The sequence below is a fragment of the Ambystoma mexicanum genome, chromosome 1p, assembly GCF_040938575.1.
Source record: "Ambystoma mexicanum isolate Mex_15411 chromosome 1p, UKY_AmexF1_1, whole genome shotgun sequence".
Taxonomy (NCBI): domain Eukaryota; kingdom Metazoa; phylum Chordata; class Amphibia; order Caudata; family Ambystomatidae; genus Ambystoma; species Ambystoma mexicanum.
This window is the reverse complement of record NC_090921.1, coordinates 521,557,629-521,580,225: the sequence shown is the minus strand read 5'-3', so window position 1 is coordinate 521,580,225 and position 22,597 is coordinate 521,557,629. Positions and strand designations below refer to the sequence as shown.

Genomic DNA, 22,597 nt, shown 5'->3' with positions numbered 1-22,597 from the left:
ACGAGGACTGTCGTCAGCAGACCAACTAGGGGTTGTGGCATGTTTTGTGGGCTGTCTAGGTGTGTGTTAGCCTGATACATCTAAGAGCTTTGTTCTGTTGACTTTCTCTGGGTGTTGGTGGGTATTAATAGGATTTGCTGACCAGTGATCAGTTCATGGATGAAGGCGAGGGGAACTTCCTTCCTACGCCAGTACAACCTTGAGTGGCAAGTGAAAGACGCGAGCGATATCTGTAATCATGATATACTAAAGAAAGACTCACATGCAATGGGACAGCGATAATGTGGACAGATCTGTCTCTTATATGGATGCAGTGTCATTTTATGCTTGTTATAGTTTCACATGCCATGCATTGCCATCACATGCAGCGTAAAGTCTTGTATGTCCTTCTGCTGTCCGTATATGCCAGAACACCCTCAAATGTTCCACATCTTGGGAGGATAGCTCAGCGGCAACGTGCTCGCCTTGGAAGCAAGATGACACAGAGCAACACAGGTTCGATCTCCAGGTCCGCGCTTAGAAACCTCTGGGTATTAAGCACGTTATAAATAACCTATCATATCACAGTTTTATGGCAAACATGGCTGCCTATGTGATGTACCGCTTCATGCAATGTACAGCCTGCTAAGCCTAGGTGCTGACGTTATAATTCAAGTTTTGTCAATTTTTCAGAAAAGGCACATTCGGATGTGGGTAGATCCCTGTTAATACCAGTGGAAGGAGAAACATATTAAAGGGATTGAGTAGTTCAATTAAAGTTCAGACAACTTAGATCTTGCGCAGGGGAACTTGAAATGGGGAGTGATCCATGTGTTCATTGATGTCCAAAATTGAGCCGCCATTGTACATTCCCACTATGTTGCTGCAAGGAGATGTGTGAGATGAACTGACCTACAATTGGCCAAAGTTGATTAAGTTCACACTCTCCTCCATACCCTTCTTTCACCCCTCCCAAATCCGCCCAATCCCCTGAACAAGTTTCCCTTTAAAAAGCAAATAAACCATTTTACATTAAAGTCATTAATGATTTTTAAAATGTGTTTTATAATTGTGTGTTCTCTTCAACATAATTCACAATTCTTTTTAACACATGTGCATCTAACAGTCTCGATTTTGAAAAAAAAAACATTTCTCACAATATGCTTATCGGTCTATTGTTTTCTACCAAAACAGATAAAAATAAATGATATGTGCATATATACGATAAAGTGCAACCTAGACTTCAATTTAACCAGGATATTGCAAGTCACAGACTAACTACATGACCTTTGTTGAAGTCCCATCCTGGGCAGAACACAGAACACGAACTTCAATATGACATGCCTTGCCCTAACAGTGTAGTGTTGCAGAGACTGATTCTCCAGACTCCCCCATATCCAAACCATGCTTTATATCACACCCCGTCCAACTCACTCCTACACCAACTCATTGCAGAGTAGGTGAGTACCCCCCTGCCCCCCCCCCGATTACCCCTGAACTGCTTGGAAATGGATTTGGTGAGCTCTGAACTGTCCTCAGATCATTTATGCAGGCCATTTTAGAGGTCCATTTAATTGGGGAAGGTGAGTTCTCCCGCAACAAAGCAACAAAGGGTAGCTTTTTATCACAATATTACTGAACTGAGCAGTTTGGGCCTGATTTCCATATGGTCTTTCCCTTTCCGTAATGACTTGCAGGTTGAAAAGTATTGCCTGGACATGACATGGTTATTCTTCATTCAAAGCCTTCAAGCTATCACTCTTCATTTTTGCATTATTACAGAGCTTTCTATATTAGATATTGAATTACTGGTGACATTTCCTCTAAACTTGGACTTCACGGATGATTAGAGCCTGAGCAAGGTGTGATCGAAACTGTGAGCCCGCGTAGAAGGATACATGAAAAGCCACACGTTCTCATGGAAAGTACTTCAGAATATTACATTTTATATGCATGTCTTTTCCTCGCCCAGGCACTGTCCCACGTCGCTTTATTGGCGGCATTACGTTTGACATTGAGGGTTGAGGGAACAGGAAGGCATTTAAAAAACATACTGCACCCTCCAACCATCCAAGCCTCATCAGTAGGTCCTTTACCTCTCTCTTCTTTCAGGCTACATGACCTGGGAGGAGAGGGGGCCGAGGCAGGCTTCAGCCCTGACTTGTGAGCCAGCGCAGGGACCTGTCTTGAGTCTAGATGTTGAAGTCCCACATCCATATGCAGCTACTTCCATATAGCCAGTTGGAGAGATGCCTCGCCCTAGTCTTAAGAGACCCAGTGCAGATGGAGGCATGGACAGGCTGACGCCCTATAAGGCGGCAACGTTGTTTTCCAATAGCGTGAGTTTACACCTATGTAGAACCACTTGAGGGAGTGAATGCAGCTCTATTCATTCTCCTACCTCAAACATCTTGTATTTCCTTGTAACTTCCAATCAAAGTTCCTGGAAATATCTAACTCAGTAGTTAAAAATGCTTCAGCACGAATCCTCACACAAATGAACTTTAAACAGCAAACATCCAAAGGTTGTTATGTGCCCGTTACACATACCTGACGCTGTATGTATACTGCAAACAGGGAGATGCTTTTATCTCCCAGCGATGTTTGCTGGAATACCATTTATCACTCGAAGAAATTTAGGTAAACACATTAAAGACTTCCACAAAAGTCTGAGTGAACAGTAAGTATAGCTACAATGTTCACTTTTTACACATCTGTAATAAATCATGGATCTCAATCATGGTATGTGATACCAGTTTTATTATATGCTGCATGCTGCCATGCTGCCCTGGGGTGGGCTGGCATTCAGGGAACTCTGGAGATTTACTGGTGGGCCTCCTCACCATGGGGTCCTTTGTGTTTCTAGCTTGGTTTCCTGCTCCTCTTGCCCTCTCTCCCATCCAAACCACCCCACCCTTCCTACTCTCTTCCTCCCCTACATCCATCTGAAGTAGAGAATGTCTTATAAATGTTGCAGTATGTTATGCCTCACTTCAAGCAAACCTTAGATATCAACTACTTTATAATCTTATATAAGGACAAATGTGCTTTAAAATTCATTCACAAATTGGGCCCATATTTTTCCAAATTTGCTCGGCAGCCCCCAAACACTACTGAGGGGTTAGTCTTGGTTGCTACATATGCTCGCAGATGGGGCCACTTTGTCAACATTTCACTTTCCCAGTCCGCCCCTGGGTGCTACAGAGTTTGTGTTGCTTTGTTTGAAACAATAGACAAAAGCATATTGTGAGAAATTACTATTTCGAGATCAACATTGATGTTCTGATATTCTCAGACCTCCCCCTCTCTAACCCTCTCAACACTCCTCTCTCCTGGAGTGATCACTTTCTCCTCTCCTCTCCTCTCCTCTCATCTCTCTCTCTCTCTCTACCCCTCAGGCCGAGCCAACCGCTACACTGCCACCCACCTTCTCGGCCATCCGACCCATGAAGCGTGTGTGTCATCTGAGGCTTTCGCTGCCTCTTTCCCTCCCCATCCTGCCCCTCTGGCTAACTCACATCCTAACACAGCCTTTTCCAACCTCTATTCTTCTATCTCTGACACTCTTGATGTAGTTGCCCCTGTCATGAGAATCCGCTTGAAGCCCAAAGCCAAGTGCAACTCGTGGTACGACTCAGACCTTGTCACCCTTAAACGCAAGTATAGGGTGGCTGAGAGGCAATGGCTGGCATCTTGTGCATCCTCTGACAGTACCGACTCTCTGTCCACACTAAGAAGAGAGCCCACATCCAAGACCGTGTCTCTGCGGCATCTAACAACTCGGCCGAACTCTTTAAAATCTGCAAGTAGCTGGCCAATCCTGCTGCAGTCTCTACCTCTCTCCTGTCCCCTCCCAGGCCATTTGCATGGCCTTGGCTTCACGTTTTCTCTCGAAAACCCAGGACATCCTATCCACCCTCACTTCCTCTCCTCTTTCTTCCACTACTTTCTCCTCTAACTCTGGCCTCCCTGCAGCCACTTTTCCTCCTACCTTCTCTTCCTTTCTTTTGTTCACCCCGGACAAGGTTTCTAGACAAGTCCGATCTATGAAAGTCTCATCAAAACAGGTTCTTCCCTGTTCATCCAAAACCATCAATGTTCACATTGATACCCTTGCTCCAGCCTTAGCGAACTTTTGCAACCACTCTTTTGCTGCTGGAACCTGAAGCACTCTCTTGTGCACCCTCTTCTTAACAAACCCTCAGCCGATCCCTCCTGTCCGGCTAACTATTGCCCAATCTCCATTACTCCTTTCCTGGGCAAACTCTTGGAAAAGCAGGCCATCGCCCAGCTTAATCTTCACACTGAATCTGTTGGTTGTCTCCATAACCATCAGTCTGGCTTCAGAGCAGTGAGAAGCATGGAAACTGCTCTCCTGAACATCCGTGAAGATCTGCTCTCTAACTTTGATGCTAACCACCCCTCTGTCCTCATCCTACTACTCTCTCGTCTGCTTTTGACACGGTCAACCATGCCACCCTGCTCAACCGGCTCTGTGATAACCTGGGTATCACTGATCAGGCCCTGGCCTGGCTGACCTCTACCTGTGGTGTTCCGCAGGGTTCGAATCTTTCTCTTTGGCTGTTTAACCAATACCTGGCACCTCTCACCCACCGCATTGCTGCTCTCTGTCCCAACTTTCAGTGCTATGCGGATGAGCTCGCTTTCAGGCTCCCCTCAGCCGCCTCTTCTCCCTCTCTCATCCCGGATTGTTTGTCTGCAATCCAGGAGTGGTGTGCTGCCAATGATCTCTGCCTTAATGCCAGTAAGATCCTCCTCATTGGCACACCTGCACCTTCCTTTTCTGTCACTCTCTGGCTGCCCACTCTGGGCCCTCTTCCTGCTCCCACCCACCTGTGAGGCTAAGAACCCCTGGGTCATCTTCGGCTCCACACTCTCCTTCTCTCCTCACATCTCTGACATCTCTAAGAAGTCAAACTACCAGCTGCGCCTCCTCAGAGGTATTCCTCCTTTCCTCACCTTTCCCCAGAAGATCACTGTCTCCAGAGCTCCGGTTCTCACTAGGCTGGACTACTGCAACAGCTTCTTTCTAAATCTATCTGCCTCTACTCTCCGTCCTCTACAACTCATCCAGAACTAGACTGCAAGACTTGTCCTTGGCCTCAAGGCCAGGGATCCTATCTATCCAGCCGTGAAATCTCTCCATTGGCTCCAATTGGCAGTAAGGACCCTCTGCATTGTCCACAAGGCCTTCTGGGGCCTAGGACCGCAATACCTCCAAATCTCTTTTCGGAAATATCTTCCCACTTGAGCTCTTCCCTCCTCCACCTCCAACTCCTTGAGGGTCAGTTGCTTCTCCAAGCAACGAGTTGGGGGCAGATCTCCTTCTTCGGCTGACGCCTCCCTTTGGAACAGCCTCCCTGCCTCTCTGAAACTTGAGGAGAACCATCTCCGGTTCCGGAAGCACCTCAAGACCTTCCTCTTTGCTTCTGCCTTCTCTCTTCCTCTCCCCTGCTGTTCTCCTGTCTGATACTGCACTGGTCACCTGGCTACCCTCCGAACTCGGGCCCAGGTCCCTGTCCACCCAGTTGCACACGCGCACTGCCTCCTGGCATCCCGAGTACTTGCAGTCTGTATCTGTAACCATACAGTCCCCTTTCCTGCACTTATTAGACACCTGTTGTCTTTTAATTTTAACACAGGCATTTGCCACCTGTTGGCTGCACTACTTGCATTGATTCCATTTCCTGCACTTGCCGATCCTTCCTCCCCCCATCACTTCTCCCCTCCCTGCTCCCCTGCTCTTGCGGGTTCTCAATATCACTTGGGCTAGTAAGATCATTGTTTTTGTCTTTCCTCGATTTTCCCCTCCCATGCCTCGTCGCAGCTTGAAACACTTGAATATAGGTGCTGTATAAATGCCATATCATGTCATATCATTTCATATCAAACCATTTGTCAGAAGGAAAAAAAACAGTTAAACTAAAGTATTGTGAAAATGGTACAGTTGCTAAATAATTTGCTGCTGGGTCCTCCAATTATAAAACAAACATTTTTCAAATAGCCAACTACATTCATATTAAGTGGCGGGTTTGCATAGGGTACTTTTGAGAATGCAAATTCATCTGGTTATTGGGAGGTTTAAGGGGGTAAAGATATGTATGGTGGTGAGTGATGCTTTACTACAGCGTTGTCCAACTGCAGGCCTCAAGGGCCGGAAACATTTAGGATTTTCAGGGTACCCCTCATTAATATTCATGAGATCAAATTACATACAATGATTCTACAGGTACGCCCCTTTGATTCTCATTAATATTAATGAGAGATATCCTGCAAACCTGTCAGAACTCCAGCCCCAGAGGCCTGGAGTTGGACACCCCTGCTTTATTACATCATTTCAAGAACAATAATGTTTAGAACTGCAAGAAAACATCTTGCTTAAACTGTGGTTTTAGTTGTTAAAGACCTTTTTTTCATCACTTTCATTTTACCCGTTTTATGGGTAATGATATTTCTGATGTGTTTTTGGAGTTATAAGTGAAGAAAACAGAGTGAAAAAACTCAATCTTTTAATTTTGTCCAGTAAGTCAATTTCATCTAAAGCAATGCATGTTCAAATACATGATTTTGAACAAATGGTCCCAAACACTTTTCATTTATCCCAATAGCTCTGAAGTCAAACTCTGCAGAAAAACCAACCTTCGTCAATCTGGAAATGTTCTAAAAACCTAACATGGTGATGAGAATGATTTAATAGAACCTTGCCATCTCCTTGTCTGCATAGAATAACCACAAGCACTGCATCTGTTGGTCTGAGCGATGCCCTTGCACAGCGCTTGGGCTGGTGCTGCTGGATGAGGTAGGACCTGCAGTCGATGATGGCAGGACCATGGTCATTGGGTAAAGAACAGGGGAGGCAGTTGTGTATCGAGCGGCTGCTGCTTCACCACTATTGGATGTTCTAAGAGCTGGTGGGAGCCACTGCTGATGCTGAAAGGGGACGAGGGGGTGGGGGGGAGGAACAAGGTACATTTCAAATCATGTAGGAGCAGAGAGGGACTGGGGCATAACACTGGATCGGTCACCAATAAAATAGCGGTCCACAATTCCTAATGGTAACTCGTTCCTTTTCTGATAGACTGAGCAGTACACAAGTGTAGTTTGTTGGTAAATTGTGTTGCAAATTTTGCATTTTAAAGAATATTTGTCCAGGAACACTGGTTAAAACTTCTAGCTGCTCAGTGAAGTAACTCATCAAATTGGTCCATCTTGGCCAAAAACCTGGCACACCTTGACAAAAGACCGTCCCACACTAGATTTTTGGGCTTGCACGTTGGGCATTGGCCTATTGCCATATAGGCCATTCTGAACCCGAAAAGGGGCCTTGCTGCTTTTCCCCTCACGCTTCTGCAGTGGTCCCTACTCAACCAGAAGAGGGGGACCCGTGGGGCAGTGTAGGGTCAGGAAGGGACACAAGGGATATCAACAAAGAGCACAATTGACATGTCATTTTGCCCAGTCTACCCTGTAGGGGTCAAGATGGGTAGGAAATCCATGTACTCATGCCTCATATTCGCTCATAATGGGCCAATAGTTTAGTTTTGGCTTTAGGGGCCTAGCCAGAATTATGCAACCAGAAAGGGTAAGCAAATCGTTTCTAGGGAAATATCCTGTGAAGACATGTTTACCATGTTACTAGTGTAGACAGCAGATGTATCATTGCCTGGTGTTATTGTGAGACTTCAGGGTTTAGTAGTGCCTTGAAGAACTCAAGAAGCTTTAGTAAGCTTCACTGTAAATAAGTAGACATGTAGTGGTAAGCAGTATATATAGAATGCTTTCTAATCGGATGTAGCATATCTCTGAGGGCTCTGTTTCTGAGCTAGCATTTATCCAATCATATGTTAAGGCGCAAAGCAGATATAGACTGCAATATATATATATATATATATATATATATATATATATATATATATATATATATGTATGTATTTGTACATACATACATACATACATGCATCACATGCAAATCTAGTTTAATTGCAACAGGGAGTGTACTACAGACTATCCTATATTAGTATAGAAACTGGCTTTGATAAGTGAGCCTGTAGAACGGGCCTGCTTCAGTTTCTGTAGCAGCTGAATTACACAGCGTTTATAGATCATTTCACCCTTGGTATACCTTGATAACCACCTAGATACTATTCAAGGTTTGTTTGGGCATCCACTGGAAGATTGTTTGGGCGTATCCTTAGAGAACGTATTCACATCGGCCCCGCGCGGATTGTTGACATCTTCCCAGAGCTTGTTTTCTGATATGCTGGGGGGATAAGAAGCTAGAGGGGCACGGGGCCCGTGAGCCAAAGAAGCCCAATTAGGTTAGGCAAGAAGGTGGGTTTCCACAGTGGAGACCCTCATAGAATGACCTTATAAATAACCCTCTTGCTCTTAGACCAGGAGAGATGTACAGATGGTGTCTATGGTTTGCTTTTATAAACCAAATGCTTTTAATGGTTCTATGCATTTTAGATGGTATATTTCAATGGCAAGGCCGCCTTTTGAACTGTGACAGTCATTCTTTGAGTCTTGTTTTATGTTCTTTTGTTTGTTGGCTCATATTAGAAAGTGTACTCAAATGCTCGTAGAAGTGTACTCGTAGAAGCAACATTTCATGAGTTGCATGCATAGCTGTCAGCAGATATGCTGGTTAAAGCACAAAGTGTTGTTTTGAACTATTGGTAATAGAAGTTGGCAATATTGTAATCCAAGTGTGGAAATTGTTCATGTCCCAAGTGGGGATAGTGTTGAAGTTCTTGAAGTTGGAACTCGTGACATTTAGTGTGATTAGCGAGGTTTTGGGGGTCATTATAAGTTTGCCCTGTGAAAATTGATGGTAATGACGTGACCAATAATTTTCTCAGACTGGCAAACTAAAAGTTTGGCAGTCGGGGTTCCCTGATTTACCTCCAGCCAAGAGCTGAAAGGAAATCAGGCCCCCACCAGCAAAAAACTGCCAGTATTTCCTGCATCAGTATTACTGTGCCTGAAATACCGGTCATCCCCTCAATGGAGTGCTGTTAGACTCCATGTAATGGGGATTTACCACCCTTTCCGCCACCTATAACATCCCATTAAAGCCGGGATATCAGGTGGCAGAAATGGTAGGTCAGTTTGCCGGTATCCTACCGGAATTACCGGCAATAGTCAATGCTTGTTTACTTTGTCATTGTGATAGGTTTCACAGACAAACAAACATACTGCAACAGTGATCTGCTAAAGCAACCCTCAGGATAGACAGGCCCCACCTATGGATGTCAGAGCACTCGCACTTCCGGCGACAAGCATAAACCTACAAATTGTTGCATCAATTTGTAAGGCAGGGGTGTTGACATTTTAAAATAATTCTATGAAAGAGTTGTAGAGAATAAGAGAGGGGCATTTACTTGGGGAAGAGGAATTGTAATTGTAAGCAAACCAATGCCTTTTTTTCTTTTATCATGTGTTTTGTTCATAGCGTGGACCTAGCTCGAGAGCAACAGAGTGCTTTACAAATGTGTGGAAGCCAGCATAACGCTTGGTGGCTTGTTTCCTTTATTTTTCATTAGTGTAGTACGCAGTTGGCAGGTGACATGGGGCTTTGAATTGTCTGGCAGGTATTGTTGGAATAGCCACATTGTCAGTGTTCTTTCAGAATTGGAGGATTGTGGTGGCATTCCTAACCATCGCCAGGATCAAGTTGCAGAGGGTCGAGGAGTGACAGGAGAAGGATGGTTTGATTGTCTTCTCTTCGCAGGCTAGCGCTCACTCCTATATCATTAAAGTTTTTCTACAGGAGGCGCAAGAGCCTCCAGATTTGTGGAGTTTTGCCGCCAGTTACCTTGGCGCACTGTTCAAGACTGCTTTATAGATTATACAAGCAGTTTTGAATAGGGTCCTGGTGGGCAGGGGCAACCAGTAAAGTTAAGGTATAGCGGAAGAGATTTGGTTGAATTTGCCGATGCCTGAAATGAGGTAGACTGCGGCATGTTGAACATCCTTGTAGGGGACCAGATTTGGATGATGGCAGGCGCTCAGCGAGGCAGGTGATTTCTTAGGGTCCACTGACCTTAAAATACAGTGGGCGACATTGGCGCATTAATAGATGCTTATGTTGGGTTCATTTAGGAGAGTTCCCAAGGGTTTCATGTAGAGGTTGAAGATGATTGGGTGGAAGGTTTGGGGACCCCAAAAGCGACTGGGAGTCGATTGGATCTAAATGGTCCCATCTATAGGGCCTGTTGTCTGCCGGACAGGTAGGTGGTGTATCGGAAAGGTGTTACGACTGCCGAAACCACCAGTTTAATCCTGTACACCTTCCACACCCCTAAGGGGCAACATTTCGTGGCAATAACACACAGGGGCCAGTCAGAGGAGAATGGGGGCACAGAGTTCATGTATAACTAAATAGACCGACCAAGGACATTATCCCATTCCATAATATCCAGTACAAACAAGACTCCTGTGAAACAAATCAACCCTCAAACTTAGTAAAACTCCAAGGTCTTGTGAGATCTCCAATGGATTTTCAGCAAAGTCCCCAGTCTCAAAAGACTTCCAACAAATGTGGTTGGAGTCAGCCTATTTAAGGCCCCACCCAGAGGGACTTGTGCCAGTTGTTTTTTCCTCAAACACCTAGCTGATACTCACCATTGGAACCCTGTGCCCTTTTGACCTTTGGCTTACTTGACGTTCCTCAGCCACAACCGGCTGTCGCTGTAGGAGGAACAAGAACAATGGATTAGCAGCTGACATTTGGACATTACTATTGACCATGGTACAAGCATATTGAGGTACTCACCTTTGTTGGATTCAGACAAGGGCTTCGAGCAAGTATGCAGCAGCGTCCCCTGCGAAGGGAACAAGGAGACAAGCGGGAGCTAGGGTACTTAGGAGAGAACACTAAACAGTTTGGACATTTGGGACATTCTGAACATGGACGTTGGATTGCGTGGAGAGTAGACAACGGCTATGTATTCAGCTGACTTCAGAGAATACCGAGGAAGATTCCTGGTGAGGACTGGTCACAGCCAGGTCAAAGGATAAGAGCCATATACCAGAGGCCAACTAACACCTATCACAGACTACTCACCCCAGGTGTAAAAGCCGTTAACTGATGGGGAGGAACTGACTTGTATCCTTGCCATTGTATGAACACAACTATATGGATCAAATGACAAAATATCTCCCATTATATGATCTCACTTTCACATCTACCCTCATCCCCTTTGGGAAACTTCTTCATCTGTTACATTGTCGGCTATCGGGTGAGGGCTTCTGGTCGGAATAGTCTGTGGTGCCTTCAGAAGCTGTTCAGACAAGGTAAATCATTACAAATCCCCCTTCCTGCCAGTAAGAAGGGCCACAAGTGTCTGATGGTAGACTGTGTTGAATGCCACGAGAGCTCCAGGAGGACTAGGAGGTAAGAGTCCCCCTTGTCAGGGATTTTCAGTGCATCCTTCACCTCTTGGATGGTGGCAGTCTCTGTGCTGCATTTTCGGGGCAGAAGCCCGACTTGTAGTCACAGAGGAGGCCGAATTTTTCAATTTTGCTGGCTGATGTTTACAATGATGTTTATTTGAGTTTTGTGGATGTGTCGGAATCCTGATAAACCGTAAAAAGATTTTGTGAGTACTATAAAAAACATATCTCGACATAGGGCCAATGGTCTGCCTATGGTCATTGGTAAAACCAAGCCACAGAGCCTCAGGTTTTCTCTCTGGATTGGTTCCCTCAAATTATTTTATCACTACGACTACCTACGTGACAGATTTAGTAATGTTTTAAGAAGGAAGGAAACATATTGAGAAAATAAAATTATCTGTAGCATTTGTAAAATGATACATTTATCCATTTAAATAAAGTCTAGATTGTTCAGTTCGTCAGGGCACCCTAATCATTTATAATGCATAATCCAGAGCCATGATTTTATATGTGGCATAGATTTGGGGGTTGGCACCCTTGTGAATGCTTTCAGTTTTATAAAAGAATTTCTTTGCCATTTATTTGGGGGTTTTCATGGTGCAACAAAAGAGATATTACACCAGGAATCGGGTATTAGTCGTACAGAGGGCTCCATGTGTTTCTAACGCCCATTATTTTATTACACATTATTTTGCTGCTGATTTGTTTTTTATATTGTAGTTTATCGAGTTTGACACATTTTTAGTGAACTTTACTGCAAACCATCTAACAAAATAAAATTCACTCACTTTGCATTCCCATTGACATTATATAATTGAACACTTAAAGTCACCCACAAAATGGAGCTAGGAGCACCCGCCTCAGGTGATCCCCAATTGCCCACTTCTCTCAAATCAATATCCCTCTTCCCAAATGCACTATTTGTTTTTGTTAATTAATATATGGCCAGTCAAGTTCATCGCAGTGAACATTCTGTCCTGACAAAATATGTGCATTTGGATACCCTATAGAGGACTCAAAGTTGAGTCATCTATTTTGCTGGATTAAGTTGAGGCAGCCGCTGTTTCCTCATTAACCACTTGGCTGCTCGAAGGTGTGCTCCAGTAGATGAAATATGGTCCCGTGGGCTCACTACATCAGTTGTCAGCTGGAGGCCTTAGGCTATGGCACTTTGCAGAAAGGGATTGATGAACAACCTTAAATTGTGGGGTCGTAGTGAAGGAGTATAGACTTGGAAAGATGTAGAAAAGTGAAGGATATGAGTACAACAATATCCTATTTACCACTAATTTATTGAACATTATTGCTCCGTGTTACCTATCAAGTAGACAGGACGTTGATTGGGAAGACAGATACCTTCACCCGCATTTACAGACCATCTGAAATTAACAAGGCCTTTAATGATGACATCGCAGACCTCATGACAACAGCATCCATCAACACAGCCAATAACGTCTTCTGAGACCTCAATCTGCCTGGGATCCAAGCCTTTAGGAAAACCAGAGAGACTGTACTGGAGAGACTGTACTGGAACTGCTGGACACATCAACATCAAGCAACTTGTCACAGAACAAACAAACCCACAACAAAGGCAAAACACTTGATCTGGTATTTACCACCATTCAACCCACAGTATCTCTTTTCCCCTACCTTTGGACTGTACAGACCTCACAGCCATCCTGCTTCACCACACACCTCTCATCCATCAGGGTTAACTCAAACTGATAATTAAACCCTGCACCACTCTTTCAAGAACATTCAAGGCTACAGTGGAAGGAAACCCCATCACCAAGGCCTTCACACCCACCCCTTGGAGAATGTCAATACCAAGCCCAGCACACTCATCTACACCCTAACTGAGACAACCAACAGCAATGCATCACTGAAACCTTGTCTCACCAAACATAAACACACCACACATTGGTATACACAGGAACTCATTGACAGCAGGCGCAATATCCACAAAAGAGTTCTGCTGAAAATCCCACCAACTAGAAGCGCTTCTCATCCTGAGAAGCCCCAGAAACTCACAGGCAAAGCAAACTACTACACAACAACCATAATGGAACCATCCAACAAGAGCAGTGCTATCTTTGTAACCATGAAGCACTGCACCAACAATACTGTCATACCATATTTCACTGACAAATGCAACATCATCTTCACAGACGAGAACGACAAAATAAGGCAACGCATTAACATCTCCAAACACACTTCAGATGTCCCACCCATGCTAACCTGACACATATCAAGATTGACTGAATTCAGGACAATTACTTTAGAAGACCTGGCCAACACTCTTGTAGCCCTAAAACTCACCAACTACAGAGACTGCACTCTCCCCTCCTACATTGTGAGGGTCATCACATGTGAAACACTCACACCACTTCTAATATCACTAACACATCCCTCACTCAAGGTACCTTCCCAGATATACTAAAAATGGGACAGATCATCTCCTTGCTGAGGAAACCCACACTTCTCACAGATGAACTTGGCAAAGTTATTGAGAAGACTGTCATCATCCAGTTGCATGAAATAATCACCTACAGCACTACCAATCCCGTTTCTGACAATGATGCAGCACTGAGACCACCACCATCCAAGTTATCTATGATGCTCTACACATCCTGGACAACGATCACTCCTGCTTCCTTGTCCCCCTTCAGCCTTTGGCCGCCTTTGATACTGTTGAGCATGAAACCCTCCTCAAAGCCCTTCTTGGAATTCAAAGGAACAGTCCGCAAGTGGTTTGCTTCATACTCTTTCAACAGAGACCAACTTTTCCAAATGGGCCCCAACATATGCCAATGCCGTTCAGTCACCAGTGATGTTCCACAGTACTCCATCGTGTCCCCTGTTATCTTCAAACTCTACATGGGACCACTGGGGGAACTTCTCACCAACACTGACACCAAGATACACCAACACAGATGACACAGAGATTTACTGAAAGATCAATTGAATCTATGCCATCCACTGACTCAAATACGGTCTGTCCCTCACCCAAGCTTGGATTTCAAGCACCTAGCTGAAGCTCAACCTTACAAATACCATATGCATTCTTCCAGGAAATCCCACTAAACATGCCCAAGTCCAGAATCGGATGACTGACTTGAAGCTCAACAGACTCACACCTCAACTGTCACCCAGTGCAAGATCTCTTAGCTTTTCTATTGTCTGCGATCTCTCAATCAAAACTCACATCACCACGAAGAACCAAGAATCAGGGTACCAGCTTGTGCTGCTCCACAAAGTCAGGCCTTTCATCCCTGCCCTGAGTTAAAGAACAGTTGTCCAAGCCCTGGGCATCCCTCACCTAGACAGTGGCAACGTGTTACTCTCTAGAGTCTCAGATACTACCTCGGCCCCTCTGAAAGTCATCCAGCATGCTATAGCAAACCTCATCACAGGATGAAGAAAATTCAACCACATTATGTCCATCCTCAAGTAGATGTACTGGCTACAACTTCAAAAATGCATCATGTTCAAAACTGCCTGCATCACCTACAAATCAGTCACAACCAAAACACTACTTTACGCTGAGAAACTCCTCATCTCCGGAGGTAGGCACACCACCAGAACAGCGTCACTAACTGGAAACCAAGAACTGCAAGAGGGAAAAACAGGAATCTGGCATTTACCTGTCTGTAGAGCAAGTTACCAAAGCAGGTAAAACTAGCCCCCTTCATACTGCGCTTCTGGAGGGATGTGAAGAGCCTACTCTTCAAATAACATTGTGTCAATCACTGATTGCTCCACTTAGTCCTGTGCAACTTCCACCAGCGAAGGCATCTTGGCGCTTGGTGCGTGTATGTGTAGTGGTGCGTTGCTTCTGGCTAGGTTTGTGCCATATACATCCGATACATACATATGTCTATGGTAGTTACCATTAAAGTGCTTTACTAATAAGTGGAAGGGTGGGCCTGTGACACTGGTCAAGTGTGGATGTGATCTAAATGTCCAGAGACCATAGAGGTGTATTGGCTATTCTGCATTTGTTACTGAGAGATTAGAAAACAACTCCTGCTTCCCATCTTGAGTCTACACAATATCTATATGTATCAATAAGAAATTGTGTTTTTTATATCTTAGTCCGATGGGGGTGTTTGTTACATAAAATGACAGATTTTATGTTATGTTATATATAGAAAATACTGAAGGTGGGCCTCGTCACAAGTTTGCAGATATCACGCTTGAATTACCGGTGGGATACTGGCAAACTGTAATACCGTTTCTGCCACTTGGTCTGCCAGAATTACTGGCAGATTCCAATTGGTGAAACGCCAGCAAATCCCAATTGCATAGAGTCGCATAGGACTCCATGGGGGGATTGGGCAGTATTACCGGCCCTGGTAGTACCGGTCCAGTTATACAGCAGTTTTTTCGCCAGTAGTGTGGCGGATATACCTCCAACTCAGAGCTGGAGATAAATCCACCACCCTACAAGCAAACTTGAAGTATGCCGGTGCAGTAACGTGCAGGTAGGCGGTAATACCGGCATGTTATTACCGCACCAGCACAATCATAATGAGGACATATGACTCTACTATCGGCGGCCTAGCGGCAACCTCGCCTTACCGTTTCCCCCACCCGGTATCCCGGTAGTACCAGGATGTTACGGGCGGTGAAGGAACGGTAAGTTCCCATTCCCGTCAGGCCTGCCGGTAGTTCACTGCCTCCACCGGCAGACTGGTAGTTTGCCGGTACGGAAAAGGTGCTGGTAACCGTTGTTACCAACACTTTTTTCTGGCCAGCAAACTTATTGACTCCACTGTATATGCTTCTGAAATTATGTGGGAATACTGGAGAGGTTGGGGGCAGCTCCCTTGTTGTGCATTTTGTACATTAACAGTTTTTTTTGTGCAAGACAATTAGGATGCATTGGACAACTGATTTAATTACATTTTAGGAGTAGCATGGACCTGGATCGTATATATGTTCTTCACAATGCGGGCTGTAGAACAGTAATTTTTTAAAATCTTACTCTTGGTTCGTTTTGTCTAATTAAGAATATTGTAATAAACTGCCTGCTTCTTCCACATCCTTATCCTTATAAGCACCCTTCAGAAAGCATACAATATGGCATCTGTAGAAAGTGTGACCAAGAAAACCAATATATGCTAATACATTAATCTATTTTGGTCCCTGCAGAATCCCCAATTGAAGTAGCAAGTCAAAGTGAAGTTTTGGTCACTTGTAATACCCTCGAGAGGAGGACCCCCTATTCCCATGGAACTCCTCAGTGATTTTCAAATCGCTGATTATGTCAATGTTCAGTGAGATATAATCAGTGGCGTACCCAGGATTTCAAAAAGGGTCCTGCAACATTTCAAGACTGGAGCTCAGGTATTTGGGGTGTGGAGAGAAGCCGGTGGATAGGATGACGGGGGCAGAGATTTGATAGACAAAATGGTGCAAAAAGGCTCATTTTAGATTTTAAAAGCATTTATTTGGCAGTATTGCCTGGAATCCAGCATATTGTTGAACATGCACAGGCACATTTTTGTGAATAAGTTGTCATCACATTTTAGGGTAGAGGTGGAGGAAGCAGAGCGGCTTGGGCCAGCCATGGCCAAGTGACTCAATTCAGCTCACTGTTCAAGCAGCTGCCTGGGAAACACATGAGACATGCTTGCTTGGATTCAAAGTAAAGTACTTTCTTTAAAAAAATCTTGCTACAGGCGCGCTCTGTTACCTCACCACCTTAAGACTGCTGGCACAATGGTCCTCAGCCCTGCATTGATGCAAATGGCACGATAACTATGACGCTCCCCCTTTGTAAACTATGCAGGTTATTACATCTCTGTCCCCCCCCTCGAAAAGAAAGACACAAAAAACGTTACTTTTCTAACCGTTGGGCCAAACCATCCAATCATTTTCCGTCCTCTTCTTCTGCCCCCACCGCAGCCCGCCACCAGACACACATATTGTGATTAGGCCTTGCTGCCCGCGGCCACAAGGGAAGAGCCGATAGCTCTACTCAACCCTTCCTTTCCCCCTCCAGAGGTTTTCCCCTTCCGGAACCCTCCTTCACATGATTCCCCTACCGATTTCAGCTACCCCTGCTACCTCCAGTCATGGACAGCCGCTAATCCCCCATCTACACAGAAACAGACATGTCCTGGAGGATGTGTGGTTTGGGGCTAGACTGCCCCCTCCCAGTTTCAACCCTTTTAGTAATACAAAGCCCTTTGGGTTGGAGTCCAGGCGGGACCCTATGAAACTGTATACTCTTAACAGGAGTTTCCAACCTGAGTGGCAAGGCAGGTGGCCAAAAAGCAAGATGGCCAATCAACAGGACTTAAACCATGCGTGGCAACTATTCTGAGTGTACGGTACTCAAATCATTATGCAGTAAAGAAAGTTGGTGCATTGGAGTGCATCGGAAAAATAAACATTGCACACAGCCAATAGCCCGTTGTAGGCGCATCAAAAATGCATGTAAAATGCTGCAGGACAACAGTGAAGAGAAGTACCCCAGTAACACTCCACTAAAGGTGGTGTGTGTTACAAAGCAAAAACTAGGAGATAATGAAGGGGAGACAAAGTCCACCTGCCTTACGGGCTCCCCAGACAAATGGGTTGAGCAGGTAAGTGAAGCTCGAAAGACTTCCCTCAAAAGTCAGCCATAGACAAAAAGCTGGGGGTCCCACTGAGATCAGTGGAAGGATAGTTCCAAAAACCTTTCCTAACGCGTACTCTGTGAATAGCAAAGATGCTGCAATTCCTACAGGAATTCCACGATATATTAACGACTCATTACAGAGGATCAAAATGTCACAGTTACTTTCCACATCGTATGGTAAATCTACAAAACCTATTGGAAATTATGATATTTACAATCTTTACTCACAATAACTAATTCACCAACGCTGAAAGCTTTGCAATGTATCCTGATGCATAGTAGGTTTCTTTGAGGCCAGACAACAATACACATTATAACAGGTGTGTTTCGGTTTGGAAATGATGGATACGCTATCTTATAAGGAATAAGGTACCACAGACAATATACATAGTTAGCTGGTTGCAGGTGCCCCGAGAGTGGCTCGACCTTTTAGAAACTCTCTGTCGAAGGTCTCTGTCTTGTCATAGAACTCCTCAGACATCTGCAATATGTGCTTTGATGCCACGCATAATGCCAATAGAAGCATGTTGCCACCATATTTTCCTGGAGGTAATCACATAGGTAATCTTTATAATCCTTTAGTTGTAATGTCAAAAATGGATATAGCTATGATGTCCCATCCTCCAACCTCAGACAAAGAACACCCTGCTGCATTAATTTCTGGAACATTCCACTGTCCAAAAAAACGAAACAGCCTTTTAAAAATGTGAAATAATGTTTCTAACTCCAATGAACAGGTGGGGTTACGTTATATGGTACATAATGTAAATGTACCTTGGGCAGGTAAGAATGAACTGGAAGCAAGAACTAGACTGAACCCGGTATGTATGAAAAAGGAAAAGCTTCTTTATTGTTAGTTGCAGTTACAGGTATGGAAACAGGAGCACAGGGTATATGCACAGGGTATATGCTTCCTTCCAGGTTCCTTCTCTAGCTCCAAGTCCACCACTGACATTCCTGGAACCTATAGCACACCCCAGGTTCCACCTACATCATCACATTTCAATAGGCCTTTCCATTCATGCACTCAGAACACATACATACAAAAGAAGTGTGTCCATTCGCAAATGCACGTTCTCTGTGTACAATCATGACAATTAGCCAATAATTAGCTGCCTTTTTGCCCTCTTGGTATTACTGCAACTCTGAGAGGCCTGCTCACTGCTTCTTCTTTTTGTTCTTGTACTTTCTCCTCTGGAACACACCATGACTGGCTGATGTCTATTTGCAGACCACTCCCAGAAGACACCGGGATGGACTCACTTTGTAGCCTAACTGACGATGATAACCTGTCAGGTGAGTACATGCCATTGTCCTAAATACAGAATATACTGCAGCTCATTTTGTAATCCAGATGTGCAGATTCATTTTCAAAATCTATATTAAGCTAGGTAGGTGTGCTGCAAAGAGGACATGTTGTTCAATCTCATGCTACATTAACAAGAAAAGTTATTTTTTGTCAAAGTCTTTGTGCCTTTAGTGTCTCCTTTAAAGTAAATAACAATGTCCACATGTAAGGATTAGTTCTATGCATTGTATGCCCACTGTGAGCATCTCAGAATGAGACGCGCTCACAGAGGATTCATGTGTTTAGTTATAAACCTTTATTAAATGATAAAGGGGTTTGGAAATGCCTCACTGTCCCTCATCTAGGAGCAGTGTCTCTACCTCAGCTAAATCTAATGGGTCTGTCCTTTGTCAAGATGTTCAAAGCAGAAATATGTCCAGTGTCCGAAACCTTATCCTGGCCCTCACACACTAAATCTAACTCTAAGGTGCAAAGGATATTGTCTCTAGTTCTCAAACATTTTCAAATCCAACACACATGTATAAATCCAACCGAAACAATCCAAGTGGCCAATGCTCACAGTTCCAGGGATAACTCCCTCCTCTTGGTGGGTTCACTGTTCCTGGAGAAATGGCTTCCTTCCTTGGGATTCTCTTTTTGCTGTATTACAATGTGGGTGCGGGTGCCAGACCCACAGGTCACCTTGTGTTCTTCCCTCCCAGGCTCTTTTCCACATTTACAACAATTCACAATCTTAAAGGCATGGATCTTCCTTGAGGTTATCTTCTTACTGTCATTTATCACACACACTTGACTTTGCTTGGTATACTCCCATGCCAGGTCTATTTTTAAAACTTTTGTTCATTAATTGTTTTCAAAATTACTTCATGCCATGTCCAAACAGTATAGTCAAACACATCAACACCAATAGTACTTCAACGTAACAGACCATTCCCTTCTGGTATCCGGTTATTTACCCTCTCCCCTAAATCCCTCCTGACTCTCAGCCCATCTCTACCCTCTTCCCCTGCAACCCAAATCCTAAGCATACCATTCCTAATGCCCACTACTAACCACCAGCTTCCCAACAGAACCCCTTCTGACTTGCCAGTATACACTCTCTCAGGAGGTTTTTAAATCCACAGAGGTAGCCAATTCATTCAACAGTTGTCCCCAATCTTACTCACCTCCACTGCCCGCCTCCGGATCTCGCTGTTTCTTCAAGTACTCCACCTCTGACATGCCCCATTGAAGGAAATCCTGAAGCCATTGCCTTATTGACGGGCTCACAGCACTTTTCCAAGATATGACCCTGCGTTTAGCTAGGACCATAATAAATTGTGCTACTTTATTCTGTGCCTTATGACATTTCTCCCCTGGGATCAATCCCCACTGATTTTTGGAGTGTGTGTAAAAGTGCCCCCTGCCGAAATGTAATTATGACTGGGCATTCCCAACCTGTATGTCAAAAGCCCAAAGATCCCGTCCTGCATCGTGGCCATGCATAAGAGATTGAAGAGTTGATCATATGCAGCTTCGCCGGTGTGAAATACACTGTATAGATAATTACATTGTATTAACTGAAACTTTGCATTTCTTGACACTTTCTTTACCTGTCCCCACATCTGAAGCCATTGTTTATCCGAAATCGAGGAACCCACATCTTTGCCCCCCTACCACTTAACGATCAACTCCTCGGTCAACCTTACACTTTGCAGGGCATTGTATCACCTTGAAACTCTCTTCCTTCCATCCCCTAATGTCAACAACATGCGTCACAGAGAACTCCTCTGGTTTTTCTGGTATGCAGTCCTACAAGTCTGCCATTCTCCTAACCCCTTTAGCATAAGTGAGAAAATGGCCACTCATGATGCCGTATGTTGTTCTCCATTGATCAAATATCATGAGTTACCCACCCTCAAAAAAATCCCCAAGTACCATACAATTCCATTAGGCCAAGGTAGCCAAACCTATTCTCCTCAGTGCCCCCAAAATCCTCATTTAAAAACACAATGGTAAATCTTTCCCATTTCAACCCTTCAGCTTCCGCTTTGTCAAGTATCTCCTTCAACCCTCCCGTCCCACCTGCAATACATTTGTGATGCCCTTTCCTGCCATGGGGTTCCATAACAATTTGACGCCCTGTCCATGACCCAGGATGCCACCCAACAACCTGGTAATTCCCCCCTCCGGAGATGCATTCCATAGGGCCATCGATTGCATCTGTGCTGCTAAAAAATATAACTCAAAATCAGGTCAATTCAGCCCCCCCATTTCATATGTACGTCATAGTGTACCAATTGCTACCCTTTGCCTCCCCATATTCCACAACAGTCCGCCTAGCTTCTCATCAAGAATTCTGAAAAAAAAACTTTTTATCATGTAAGGAATGTTTGTGAAAAAATATAATAATCTAGGGAGAACCACCATGTTACATAAGGCCATTCTTTCCATTACTGGCAGGGGTAGCGTTTTCCAAAAATAGACAGCATCCCCTATCCCGGATAGTGCCCGTCTGGTATTATGTACAAACATCTCCTCGATCTTGTGGAATATCTGGACACCTAAGTATTTAAATAAAACTAATTCCCATTGTACACCCCAATCAGGAAGATCCTCCCTCCTCGTGGTACGAAGCCCTGCTAAAGCGAATAATACTGATTTTTCACTATTAATTTGAAACCCAGACAGTTTCCTGAAGTTACCCAGGACCTCCAATATGATCGGGATATTCTCCAGTGGATCATTTACATATAATAGAATTTCATCCGCAAATGTTAATGTTAAATCTTAATGTTAAATGTATTTGTACCGCACACCGTCACCACTCGGGTGGTCCCCAGGCGCTCTGGCGTGTCTGAAAAGGAGAGTGTGAAGAACGGGGGAAATGGGGTGTTAGTAGGGTGCAGTGGGACTAGGAAAGTGAGAGTTGTGATGTCCTGTTGGCAGCTTCACTTCGGTTTGCACTGTTCGCTAAGCTTAAGTGCGGTTTTCCAGTCGATGCAAATTCCCAAGTGCTGTTGTGCAAGGATATGTGTTGTTAGTCCATTGTTGCAATATGGTGAAGTGCGTGCGGATTGCTGAGGTGGTTGTGCGAGTTTATGTATGAGAAATGTATGCGGAAAGTTGAGGTTTTAGAATTGGGTTAGCGGAGCAGGAATATTTTCCCTTCTTACCTCGTTGTCTTGCATTTCTGAGCTCAACATCTATGATTATCCTGTGTGTTTGCTGTTGTAGATTGTCGGCCTAGATGACAGGCCTGTTCAAGAGTGGAAGTTTCC

At 44.4% G+C, this 22,597-nt stretch overlaps 1 protein-coding gene across 4 annotated transcripts in view; it reads left to right on the top strand.

The window, feature by feature from the left end:
* ATCAY (ATCAY kinesin light chain interacting caytaxin) overlaps positions 1 to 22,597 on the top strand; it is a 458,353-nt gene that overhangs the window by 145,039 nt on the left and 290,717 nt on the right. For all 4 annotated transcript variants that reach the window (XM_069649408.1, XM_069649407.1, XM_069649411.1 and 1 more), the window contains one exon: positions 19,260 to 19,324. In XM_069649408.1, coding sequence (XP_069505509.1) covers positions 19,260 to 19,324 — 65 coding nt within the window. The remainder of the gene's footprint in view (positions 1 to 19,259; positions 19,325 to 22,597) is intronic.